The sequence below is a fragment of the Cyanistes caeruleus genome, chromosome 27, assembly GCF_971803275.1.
Source record: "Cyanistes caeruleus chromosome 27, bCyaCae1.hap1.1, whole genome shotgun sequence".
NCBI classification, from domain to species: domain Eukaryota; kingdom Metazoa; phylum Chordata; class Aves; order Passeriformes; family Paridae; genus Cyanistes; species Cyanistes caeruleus.
This window is the reverse complement of record NC_141727.1, coordinates 1,550,658-1,564,182: the sequence shown is the minus strand read 5'-3', so window position 1 is coordinate 1,564,182 and position 13,525 is coordinate 1,550,658. Positions and strand designations below refer to the sequence as shown.

The following is a 13,525-nucleotide window of genomic DNA, read 5'->3' as shown; positions in this document are numbered from 1 at the left end:
TCTTACAGTATCTGAGTACTTTGAGAACATTAATGCATTAAATTTTAAGGCAGCTTAACAGACAAGACTCCACTTCAGACAAAATCCAAGGCAGAAAATAATCTGAGTGTCTGCTCATTTCAATGTTCCCCCTGTGTTCTGCTGATACTCCACTTCTCCACCATGGGACTTCAAAATTACAGAGCTCTGAGACCAACTGACCCCAAGAGGGTAGGTCAGGAGCACAGGTTAAGATGATTCCCAGGAAACAGGAACCACCTTCAAAAAGACTAATTTAGCTTATTTGTGGTAGCAGGAGAGGATGAGGAATTTGGGTTCCATTTCAGTCTCTTAGAAGGAATGTGACCTGTAACACCAAAGATTTCTATACCTTTTATTAAACCATAATAACATGTCCATACAGAATTTGCTCTGTGAGGCCGCTACAACAATTAATGTGCCACAGGAGTCAGAGAAATAATCCCTTCTCTGGTGCAAGTCAAGACTCTGTTTCAAAGCTTGGGGACACCAGAGTGTTCTTAAATAAGGAAAAGATGGTCAGCACAAGTGTTCTGTTTTCAAGCCTGAGAAGGGACTTTACAGTTTTGTTGCAAGTTACAGCTCCAGGCACCAAGTATCAAAAATGTTGTTCCAAGTGGCTAAATATCTGTTGGAGTCAGGGGAAAGAAAAAACAAGAAGAGAGAACACTGTTCTAGGCAAGAGCACAAGCTGCTGAATGAGCTGGATTTAAAGTCTCAGCAGAAAAAACAGCATTTACCATGGATGGGAAGAAAACATAACATTTGTCAAATAAACAGAGGAGCTTTAGCTGGAGTAAGAGGATGCTCTGAACTGCAGCAGAGAGTAACCAAAGCCAGACTCCCTTCACCACCCCGTGACACAGCTTTACTATGAGCTGGATGGCACAGACATCCTTTAAGGGCCTGAAAAGGAGGAGGATTCCCTGGAAACAGGGCTGAGAAGGGCTGTCCCTCAGGGAAAATGTGACTGGTATCTCCCTCCACCAATGCCCCCAGGTGTGAAGTCCCTTTCTCAGAATTGTCATTCCTATGAGTGAGGCACCAAAATGTTTCCAGACATCTTCCACAAACCTCATCCAGGTTAGGACTTAATTCCATTTGGCAGCCACGAGATTATCAGGAGACAAGCATCAATCTTCCCTGTGAGGGTGGGCAGGCCCTGGCACAGGGTGCCCAGAGCAGCTGGGGCTGCCCCTGGATCCCTGGCAGTGCCCAAGGCCAGGCTGGACATTGGGGCTGGAGCAGCCTGGGACAGTGGGAGGTGTCCCTGCCATGGCAGGGGTGGCACTGGGTGGGATTTAAGGTCCCTCCCAACCCAAACCATTCTGGAATTCTGTCATTACACCAAGCAGGGAGCTGATCTAGCTGAATACTGACCCTATAAACTGTCTTCATTAATGGTATTTTTTGCTGCCAGCTGTGTTAGCTCCCTACAGAGCCATGCAGGCCCAAAGCCACCACAGCAGGGCTGGGACATCCACAGATGGGAGAAGCAAACTGCCCCTTCCAGGCCAGGAGGGAGCTCGGGCAGGGTTAGTGCCCAGCTGGGGCTGATCTAACACTTCTGCTCTTGGGTAAACCAGGGCTTGTACCACCAGAGCAGCATTTCCCCCCTTGGATGATATGGTTAACTAACATTGATTTATGTGCTCCAAACCCAAAACATTCCTTGGAAGTTAGATAAACCACACACAAATTGCAAGTAATGCTGGAAGGGTCTATAGAGCCTCTGTGTAGTTATGGACAGAAATATTTATTGCATTTGGCATGGAAGCTGCAGTCTGGGAGCACTGGGCAGAGAACACAACTGGGTGAGCACTGCAGCACCAGGGAGCAAGCAAATTCCTTCTTTTCCTTTCCCAATAAATTATTCACAAAGGTGAACAGCTGTCACACTGACATTTCAGATCTGAAATATAGTTAAGAGCAAGTTATAACTAAGGCAAAGAAAATGAATGTCAGAAAGTTTTTGTTTTTTCAAATTTCAGATAAGCTCTTTAGCCCTGGGGTTAATCAGAGCTCGGGAGCTCTGCTCCCAGTCCAACTTCTTCCCTGAAAAATGTCTCTTTGTGCAGCCTGGGTGTAAACATGCACAGTAAGGGTACTTGTATTTAATGTAATTTAATGGGGCACACCTTTAATTCATAGCCCAGGGTAATCCAAATACCAGTGGTCCTTCACAGAATCTTTGTCTTCCTCTATTAAACAACACCAATTATCTTTTACCTTCACATGGGGTCCCAGCCAAGGACTCTGTACTACAGCCACAGAATCAGAGAATCACAGAACAATTTGGGTTGGAGGGAATCCCAAATCCCATCCAGTGCCACCCCTGCCATGGCAGGGACACCTCCCACTGTCCCAGGCTGCTCCAAACCCCATCCAGCCTGGCCCTGGGCACTGCCAGGGATCCAGGGCAGCCACAGCTTTTCTGGGCATCCTGTGCCAGGGCATCTCCACCCTCACAGGGAAGAATTTCTTCCCAATATCTAACCCAAATCTCTCCTCTGTTAGTTTAAAACCATTCCCATTCTTTACCTGTCCATGTAAAAAAAAATAAAAAATCCCTCTCCTCTGTTTTATAAACCCCCTTCAGGCACTGGAAGGGGCTCTAAGATCTTCCTAGAGTTTTCTGTTCTCCAGGCTGAACAGCCCCAGCTCTCCCAGACTGGCTCCATGGGAAGACTTCATGAATACACACAACGGTTGCTTCAAAAGGTAAAAATCTTTCAAGTACAGAAGGCTGGCTGTCAGCAGCAGTGCTGAGCTGGACACCAGTGCCTCTGGGTAAAAGCTATTATTTCCACAGCCAGCACCATTTCTCTTATTTCTTCTCTCTGCAGAGCAGTTAAATATTTAACAAATTTAAGCACTTTATGTTCTCAAGCAGAAGCAGAGAAGTTGTATCTCACTCATAGCCACAAAACCCACGAGACCCAAGAGCATCCCCCCAGAGGCCTCAGCTCTCAGATCAACAGGAATTAAAAGGCAGGAGAGACAGAATTGGGCACTGGCTGGACCCAGCCTTGGGGTTTCTCCACAATTCCTCCATACGTGTCCAAATCCCCAAGAAAAGACTGAAGGCACATCCCAGGGAAGTTTACTTTGCATCAATTCCACAGGCACTGGAAGCGGACACGCTCCACACACCCCCGCACAAACAGGATGTATCTCCTGATGGAAATCTGTTTTGTAATCAAAATCTTGATTGCTTCATTTGTGGGGAGAGGGAAGGTGGATCAGAAACATAAACATACACAGAAATTATACAGCTATGGATTCCAAGTTCAAATATGAACCCACAGAGATTATATTCCGAGAACAAGGAGCAGCCAGAACATCCCCAGCCACGTTCTGTGACAGAATCAGACACCTGCAGCTGCACACTGCTTACTAAAAATTAAACCCTGCACCATTTATCTGCCTGCCAGCACATGTTTACCAAGTACTGGGACTGCCTTTCCTTCCCTTGACCCAAAAAGAGAAGTTATATTTAGAATCTGTGCTTTTATTTCACAGACTCCAGGACGTGCCATGGCCTGTGCATCCTCCCCAGCATCTCAAACCTCACCACCCCATGCTGGGTTTACTGGGCTCAGGCTGGGGGAGGACAGGGCTCATGGTGCAGCTGCCAGGAGAACTGGGATGTAAAACAGATTATGGCAGGAGCATTAAGATAAAATTTCCTCTGAGCTGTACCATGACAAGGCAGTCAGGAACAAGAGCAGTGTCACTGCTATGGATAAATGAAGCATCCAAGGAGAGAGAGCTCCACAAAACCATGGAATGGTTTGGGTTGGAAGATACTTTAAAGCCCATCTCATTCCAGTTCTCTGCCATGGGCAAGGATATCTTCCACCAGACCAGGCCGCTCAGAGCCCCAGTTTCAGCTCCACCAGAACAGCAGCCAGTTAAACCACGTGTCTCACTCCTTCAGACATTCCATGTGCAGGGCTGAGTGCTTGTGTTGGGTCTGTGTCCCTTCCCCAGCCAAGCAACACGAGTCCAAACGACATTTGGGAGCACCAGGGGAAGAGGAGGCTCTGTTGGATCCCTCAGAAACTGCTGTGTTACAGCACCACCAGAGTATCAGCTGTGTCCAGCCCTCACACACCAGGGGCAGGCCTGCACCCTGTGCCCCAGCCACACTTTGCCAGGTTATACTCACCCATTTGCTCCACAATTTCAGGTGGGAAAACTCGTGAAGCAAAAGCTCTTCGGAAAATATCTGAGAATTCTTTATCCAGGCCTCCAATGCCCATTTTCTCAAAATTCCAGTCGGGATTGATGATTGACTGCCGGTTCTCCTTGGTCTTTGATTTACCTGCAAAAGCCAAGAAATGGTTTCAAACACACAGCCCAGCAGAACTGCAGCACACACAGGTACAGCCACCAGAACAGCTCTGCAGGTCAGACCCCATCCCACAAACTCTGTGCACAATTTCAAACCCTGGCCAGGAGGACACACTGTGACAGGGACATAGGACACACAGACCCAGCTTGGTAAATGATTCCCAGCCTTCCAACTGCCCAGTTCAGGGGTTTCTCCAGCCAGGTGTTGCTCCTATGTATTGAGGAATCCACAGTAGATTTCTCTGCCACAAATTCACCCAGATGCCCCTGGAGCCAGGTAACCTCAGCACCCAGATGACGTGGCTGCTGCCAGCACCAGTATCCACCCTGTCCCAGGCCACCTGGGATGACAATAGGTTTGTCCTGCATCCTCTTCAGTCCTGCCTTTCCCAGTCCCCACCTGTTCTTCCTTGTGCAGCAGCAACTCCACACTGGAACCCTTGTTCCTCTCTCCCTCCCACACCCTCTGATGGGCAAATGGACGTGCAGGTGCTGCAGTTCAGCTGTACCTTCAATACAGGTACAGAATGATGGATGCTCTGCTTTGTCCATATCCCTCTATAGCAATATGTGATCATTCTTAGCAGCCACATTTAACAGTTCCTAACAACAGGGCCCACACTGCATGAGATGGGTGCAGCATTCCCTTGATCCTGCCCAGGATCTGAGACCACCACAGCCATCAGTTCTACCCAGGTCAGGAGAGCTCCTCCTCCCACACATCATTTACAGTTCTTTGTACTGAATCTCCTCTAGCATTTCCTGCCTCAGTCACTGAGCTCAGTCAGAGCCAGCCTGGGCACCTCATTGCTCCAGCTTTTTCCCAGCTTATTCAATAATCACAATGATTAGCAAAGCCCAGCAGAGATTCCCACTGAACTCCACTGACATCAGCTATTTCCTCCTTCCCTTTCATCACTCACTGACTCATGCAAGGACCTTCTCTCCCACAGATCTCTATTTTGATTCTTTCTTAAGAAACTTTGACAAAGAACTTTGCTGGAGAAGCTTTGACAATCAGCCCATGTCAGCCCTGCTGCCAGAGCTTTCCGATCACTGCAATGAACTCCTGTAGGATCATTAGATCCTTAGACAAGACAGGCTGGCCCTTCCCAGTGTATCACCCTCCTAAAGGTATCTAAATTAATGCTTTATTACAGTTCCTGTTGATTTTTTTCTGTATAGACCTCAGGTTCAAAGATCTGCACCTCTCCAGACCTTCTCCAGAATCCCTTGGAAAGGAACAGCACACTCACCACTCTCAGTCCCCAGATACTGGAGCAATTTGCAGCACAGCTACACAAAACAATTCCTTTACAATTCAGAAGAACAAAGGCAAACCATCACGGTTCACTGTGTGTTCCACAACCTCTTCCAGAGGCACTCCAGGCACAGCCAGACCCCTGAGCACAGGTTTGCAGCCTCCTTTCCCTGCTGCTGACAAGCATCAGCCTCAGAGAGCTCCTCACTCCCTCTGCAGAGGAGCTTGGGAGGACTCACAGTGTTCAAGAAGCAGAAAACAAGCACAAATCCATGTAGTCTCACCTTAGCTTTATGCAAGGGAGCCTATAAACAAGCACTGGCACTTTTATCAACCAGATCAATTTTCCACATGGCTCTCAGCATCCTCATCTACCAGGGAAACACACAGAGATCTCACAACCCAGGGAAAAGGCAAAGACCCTGCCAATTAACCTTAACTACTGCAGAAATGGGATGTTTCCTTAGGTTTACAGAGTGCTTTAAGGGTTGGCCCGGGGGCCATTCCCACCCTAGAACAGCACAGAATCACAGAGATCACAGAGTCACAGGTGGCTTTGGGTGGGAAGGAACTTCAAAGCCCATCCAGTCTCACCCCTGTCATGCCAGGGACACCTTCCACTATCCCAGACTGCTCCAAGCCCTATCCAACCTGGCCTTGGGCACTGCCAGGGATCCAGGGGCAGCCACAGCATCTCTGGGCACCGGTGCCAGGGCCTCATCACTCTCACAGGGAACAATTCCTGTCCAATATCCAACCCTAGCAGACAGAAAGTGTGCATTTTGCTGCTCTGTTCCACAAGCTCTTCTAAGAGGTACTTCAAGTTCAGCCAAATAATGAATGAACACCAAAATCCAGGAAGTACAGCAAACAGCAGTTCTATGTGAGCTCAACCAGACTCTTTAATTCTGGTCTAAACACATCTGGAATCAATATTTCAATTCCAAGGGCAGCAAAACAAACAGGAACATGCCTCTGGATAACATGGCAGGGACAGCCCAGCAGCACTTGGGACACAGAGCACCTACAGCCCCGCAGGGAGCACCAATCCACAATTCCCCTGTGTTTATTATCCCAGTGCTGCACTCCAGCTTTTAGGTCAGACCCCTCAGCCAGGGCTGTTCCTGCTCCCACAGAGCTTGGCCTACACTCCCCCCTTCTGGCTGCACCTCAGCATGGTAAAACTCTTGCAGATTGGATTAAAACCTCTTCCACTGGTTTCATAACACAATTTTATGCTAAACAGAACAAACAGAATTTGCTTTAAAAAAAATTATTACAGTTCTTCTCATTTCAAATAATGCAGGCCCTTTACTGAAGGCAGAGCTCAGTGACACTCACTTCACTTTCATCTCCTCTCTCACAATTTAATTATTCAGAACTTTACAATTCCCCAGAGATCAACAAAGCACATTAAGCAGCTCTGCCTCAGATCAATGAGGAGATTAAATGAAGTACCAATTTGACAGAAGTAAATCAAGGCACAAGAAGCTCTTTTGTCTTGTCTGCAGACAATAAAACAGAGTCCTGGGGAAGGCTCCCTATTCCCAATCCAGCAGCTCTCCCACAGGACCACTCCTCACAGCCACACGTGTCAGGAGGGAGATCCCAGGTTATTATATGGCTCTGAGTATTAACCAGGTGCAATCCCCTTGCTTGCTGTGACTCAGTGAACAGGGTTATTTCACACTGCCCCAGCTGTCCTGGCAGCAGAGCGAAAACTGAATGGGTGTAATCCCACAGTCACAGGTGGGAACTCACTGCCCTGCCCCTGCATGTTTCATTTGGTGTTATTAACAGCTGTACCCTCGTTAGGATGCTTAATTACAGCCATCTACACAGCCCAGCCTACAGAGCTGTGCTGGGGCTTCAGCACAGGCTGAGTGTTCAGATCAGAACTGTGATGAGGTGCAAGGTGTGGTTACACACCAGCCTCACATCTTCCACTGCCTGGAGCCACCGTGGCACAGGAAGCAGCTACAGGACACAAAGTCCCAACCCCAAATGTGGCCCCTCAGGGCAGCATCAAACCTCAGCCCCTGCCACAAGCTCCTGCAGTGCTGGATGAGCTGAATTCTCCTGTCCTAAGTGGCTGCTACCCTGGGATGGTTTATTCCTGTAACAAGTACTCACAGCATTGAGCACTTCCAGCCAAGCAGAGCTGTGCTTTGAAGCCTACTGCAAAAATAAACCTCATGTGTCCCTGAGCCCCCTCCCAGCAGCCTGCCCCTGACACTCCTGATCTGTGGAACAGCATCAGCAAAAGGAGAAGTGTCCTTAGCTTACAGACTCTGGGAGGAAGGAAAAAAACAGGGAAGAAAAACAAGAAGAAAGTAATATAAAAGTGTCTGTTCAGCCTTGAATCACAGCCAGAGTCACAGCACCAGCAAAGGAGGGATCTGCAGCTGGAGCCTGGAAAGAGTCACACACCTCATACCACTGGTAAGCAAAGGAATAGCCAAAGGAACAGCAGGTGTCCCTGCTCCCCAGGAAGCCCCCACAGTCCCAGGGCACACTGAGCCACTGCAGGGAAGGGACTCACTGCCACCCCAGGGCCCAGCTCCCACCACTCAAACTGGTGGCTCTGTGGGAACACTCCAGGCCCAGCCCAATCCCTAAACCACTTTCTAAAGGAATGTGTGGAGGACACACCAATTATTCCCCAATTTCTTTGATGGCCAAGTGTGATATTGTATGGAGGGATTTGTTTTGTTGAGGTTTTAGAAACTGTCTCTTTAAATCACAGTTCCCAGTTGTGTGAATAAACTCATGGAAGCAGTTACACACACAGTGCCCCCTGTGCTGTTCTGCAGCTCCCATGGCCTTCCAAAGAGCAGGACTTTGACATTTTGACTACACATTTTTTAAAAAACTCTCAATTTCCTAATCCCTTCTAATTAAATTTAATGGGAGAGCTGTTGGCTTGTTACTGTCCCTGAAAACATCATTCTCTGATGTTTGAAGAGTTAAAATATTTCAAACAGCTGCTGTCTGCTGGATCTACTGGTCCATTTGGCCTTGCTAATCTAAGCCTAAGTGAAGACAAAAAACAGCCTTGAGGCAATGAAGTCTCCTAGGCCTGAAAAGCAGCAGACCTCAAGCATTATTTATTCCTCTGTTTGGGTGCAGGAACTCACCAATCAGATTGAGAGAGGAGTTCTCAGCTTTCTCAAAGGCAACTTGGCTGTTTCCAAGAACCAAACCAACCTCAATCTGCAAAGGGAAGGGAAAGAAATAATTACATTAATTACCACTAGACTCAGCTTCAGATTGCTCCTTTGGTACGTCCAAGCACATCTCAGACATCAGGAAAAAGCAGCAAAAGCTTCACTTCAAAACTCACTGGGAAGAATGAAAAATACAAACCCCTCCTCTAAAACAAACACCATTGAATGGAGAAGGTCATAAGGTACAACAACCTGGCTTTTAAGTTACTGGTTTAGTTCAAACCCAACTATTTTATTTCAGCAAGATCTAGCAAGTAAAGGAGAAAATAAAATCATGTCCTTTCTACAGAAGGAAAAATCAAAACTGGATATCCAGAAGACAAAAAAACTCAAGAGAGGCTGCTTCTATGAACTGGTACTTAAAGATCAAATGGCTATTCCTTGTATTCTTCCCAGCTCTGCAGTTTAGTGGAGACTGCACTGAACTGCAAACAATGCTCCTTGTCTCCTGTGACACAGCCAGATGTGTGACTTCTTCAAAGGCAGGTCACCTAAACTGCTCCTGGTAGCAGGACCTGGTCAGGACTTGCAGCTCTGCAGTCCCCAAGGAATGGACAGGAGTTCCTGGCAGCCCACCTTCTGCTTTTTGCTTGCTCCAGACTCCCCTTTGAGAATGCTGGGGTCCATGGCTTCCATGTCCTTCACCAACAGCCCAAAAAGCTTGTCATTAAAGCTGAACACCAGCTGTGGAAAGGAAAAACAAATCTCATTAAAAAAAGCTAAAAAGGATTCTGTCAAGATTACTGAGATTTGAAGGGAAAGAGGCCTGAAGACTAAGTTAAACACCCAGCTCCTCTGGAGTTTTTTCCCTGTAAAGCTCTGGAATGCTGCCCCTGTGCTTTCCCTGCCCCAATATAAGTGTAACACATCTAAAAGTACAGAACATGAAGTCAGCTGGAGAAACTCAAAGAAAAATTCTCCTTCCAAGAAAATCATCTATTCCCCCCTTCTCCCCAGCTCAATGTTCTTTATCATCTGATGACATTTTCCTCTCACTTCAATAATTGGTGCTAGTCATGGAGAACAATTTAGCTCAAAACTTTCAGATCTTCTGCATTTCAGCTTGACAAGGACACTTCAGGAATAGTGCTAATGAGAGAGAGAATGAATGTAACGAGAAGTAGAGTCCATCCCACAGAAAACCAGGTTGAGTCTGCACAATTCCTTTCCTTGAGTTTTTATTTCCAGGATTCAGACCCTGCAAGGTGTAAAAACTATGAAAGACCAACCTTGAGCTGTTTTGAGAACAAGGCAAAGCAGAGGCTATCACACAGGGCTTTGCAGGGGCTGAAGCCCATCTGCTGCAGACCTCTGCAGGCTCAATTACAGGAACATCAGCTTTCCAAGGTACCCAGGGAAAATCCTTCATCCCTGTTTCGCTGCTTAAGTCCATAGAGCATCAATAAATCATGGAATAGTTCAGGATGGAAAGGATCCTAAAGCTCATCCACCCCTGCTATGGGCAGGGACACCTTCCACCACACCAAGCTGCTCCGAGCCCTCTCCAACCTGGCCTTAGACCCTTCCAGAAAAATAAAATACACTGCACTTGGGAGGTGCCACTGAGGATGAATTAAACCTGGTGTTTGCCTTGATCTTATAGAGAAGGAAGCAAAAATGACTTGCCAAAAGATTCCAGGAGCTGCCATGCTCACATCCAACCAAGCACAATGCAGAGAGACCCAAGCTCTCCCAAAACCTGGGATTTTCCTCAAAGATTTAGGACAGAAAAGATTTTAAACCCCTCTGCCCATGCTCTCAATGAAAGTCACAATGGTTTTACTTTTCATAAAGACATCCCTCACACAAGGAACAAATCCTGCCCCTCACCCAGCCTTTGCAGAGCTCTTGGCAGTCCCTCACAAGCCTGCACATGGTGTTTTAGCCCACTGGAGCCTCAAAGCCCCAGAGCAGAGCCCACCTGCTGGCCCACGGAGAAGGCCTGGCTGTTGAACTGCTGGATGAACTCTGCAGCCATCTTATCTGTGTCGTAGGGGTTGGAGTCAATGTTCTTCTTCTGCAGGAAGTCGATCTCGATGGTCATGGTGCCGATGCACTGCTTGGTCTTGTCGAAAGTGTATAAGGAAACTGGGAAAAAATCCAAGAAATAGCACATTTAAGGACAGCAGGGTGCCCTCAGTGTATTAAACATGTTTGGCAATACTTCCTTCCCTTGAGAATTTCACTTGGTAAAACTGAATAGATTATTTCTGATAGAGACCCTAATTTCTCTTAACCCGTGTTCAACTACAAGGTCAAAAAAAAAAGTAAAATTTTCACTGAAAATCCCTGCATTGCTCTAAAAACTCTTAATAAACCTTTAAAACAGCTCTAATACCACAAAGACTTTGGGGAATGAGGACAATGAAAGCAAATCCAGAAATGATATGGTCCCACATGGCTGTACCTCCACCCAAGGGTTTGGACACATCTCCAGGAAGCCCAAAAGCAGCTTTAAGGTTAGTCTTGCTCAAAGGCAGTGACAAGAGACCAACACTGGCTTTCTGTGGCAACAGGCTGACAAGCTTTTCCCCAGATGTGGCAGCAGAAAGTGAATTACTACACATTCAAATGCAGCAATGCAATCTGTCAGCCCAAAACAAAACACATCATCAACTGTCCTTCACCCCTGACACTGAGGAAACAGCTCCTACCCCAGAGGTGCCCTTGGGCCCATCCTGACATTTCCAGGTTTCCTTCAGTGATGCAGAACCTGAACAGAAAGCCAAGGGCAGGGAAGGCACAGTCACTGCCAACCTGACCCCACAGGTACAGCACGTGGGAAACAAGAGGCCACTCAGGGTGCAAAGAGGGAAAGAGGGTGGAAAGGAAAGGGCAGCACAACCCACAGCTCCAGGGACACTGCTCAGCATGGGTGACCCATGGGCAGGACCTCACAAACAAGGCCCAGCAATCCAGAAACCAGGCTGCAGCAGAAGCAAATGATTCTCCAGAAGACTGAGGAACATTAAAGGTTTACTTTGGATCTGGAGAACAAAGTCTCGTCTGCTACAGCAGTCATGGCTAAGGATGAAGTAGAAGGGGAATGTGGGAAAGTCACTTCACTCCATCTGTGATTTCCTGTGCAGCCCTTGGAAGCAGAATGGCTCCAGAACAAACCTGCACATGCTGAGGTGTGATGGCAAAACAAGCCCCAGGCATGAGCTGCTGCAGGGCTTGTTCACCTGAAGGGAACAAGGAGAGCCTGTCTCTTGCTGAAGGTGCTACCAGAAGACAGCACACACACCAAACATCCTTCCTGGGATGGGCCACCCTGGGAGGAGCTGCCAAAGGCAGATCTTCCAGGAAACAGGGTTAAAGATGAAAACACTCCACTATTTCCTGATCTACTCCATTGAGTTCCTTCAAAAGGGATATGGCAGCAGGGTTATCCCTTTGGTCCCGCAAGCAAACACCAGGAGCTCCTCTCACCTTACAAGTCACCTCTGAGCAGTTGCCTTTTTCTTGCTGAACCTCATGGCTTTGTTAAATAAAAGCCTCTGGAATATCAGTCCCTGGATTTGGTCACATCAAAGGCCTGAGGTGTCAGCTGCACACGAGCAGCTCTTACATCCAGGACTGAGTGCTGAGGGTGCATTGAGGGGAACATGCAGCATGGGGCCTGGAATGTCCCAAAAGGGACTGGGAATGCAGCAGGGACCTCCTGGCTGTGGGAAGGCACCTGAGACAGCCCACCCTGGCTCCAGCTGGGCAACTCTACTGGGAACATGGGAGCTGGTGCAGCTGGAGTGCACAGAAGGCAGGACAGACACATCCACTCAGGACACTCTGCCTTCCCACCAGGAAAACCACTCACCTGGAAAACCTTTACTGTATCATCAGGGGCTCAGCAGGACTCACATCACTGCTCCACAGAGCTGTGGGCTGCATTTTCACTGACATTTAAAACCCAGTTTCCACATTATCAGGGGACCAGGACAAAGCATGAGCCCTGGGAAATCACTGGGGTTGTGAACACCTCTCTCTACCTGCAGAATGCCTTTACAAATCCCTTCCACCCAGCACGGAGTCAGATGACATTTAGTCACTGCACAGAATCACTGCATTATTTTTGTTAACACAGGCTCCCACGCAGCTGGAAGGTTTACAGCAAAGCCCAGGACAAGGACAGCCACAAACTGCTCTAAGAGCTGATCACACAGAATATCACTGCTTCTTTCCCCAAAAGACCTGAGTACTGAAAAGCATTGATCTGTGAGTTGGCACATGATCAGCAGCCAAACAAGGGTGAGAAATAAATTAATTCATGAGTCTTCCCCTGTTATAGGTCCTTCTTCAGCTAAAACAAGACCAGCAAAAAAATCACAGATTAACAGAATCATCAAGGTTGGAAAAGGCCTCCAAGACCACTAAGTCCAACCATCAACCCAGCACCAGCACCATGGTCACCACTAAATCATGTCCTCACAAGTGCCACATCCACCAGTTCTTCAAATATTTCCAGGGATGGCGACCCCACAACTGTCCTGGGCAGCCTGTTCCAAGCCTTTACAACCCATTCTGTGAAGAATTTTTCCCTTATATCCAACCTACACCTCCTCTGGCATAACTTGGGGCTGTTTTCCTTTCATCCTGTCCCTTTTTCCTTGGGAGAAGAGACCAAGCTCCTTCTAGGTCATTGTATGGAGAAGGGAGGCCTGCC

At 47.7% G+C, this 13,525-nt stretch overlaps 1 protein-coding gene across 10 annotated transcripts in view; it reads right to left on the bottom strand.

Annotated features, from left to right (window-relative positions):
* The window catches only part of NSF (N-ethylmaleimide sensitive factor, vesicle fusing ATPase), a 76,265-nt gene that overhangs the window by 35,785 nt on the left and 26,955 nt on the right, over positions 1-13,525 (bottom strand). For all 10 annotated transcript variants that reach the window (XM_086864797.1, XM_086864796.1, XM_086864802.1 and 7 more), the window contains 4 exons: positions 10,784-10,950; positions 9,439-9,546; positions 8,773-8,848; positions 4,190-4,345 (listed from right to left, as the gene is read on the bottom strand). In XM_086864797.1, the coding sequence (XP_086720923.1) occupies positions 4,190-4,345; positions 8,773-8,848; positions 9,439-9,546; positions 10,784-10,950 (507 nt within the window). The remainder of the gene's footprint in view (positions 1-4,189; positions 4,346-8,772; positions 8,849-9,438; positions 9,547-10,783; positions 10,951-13,525) is intronic.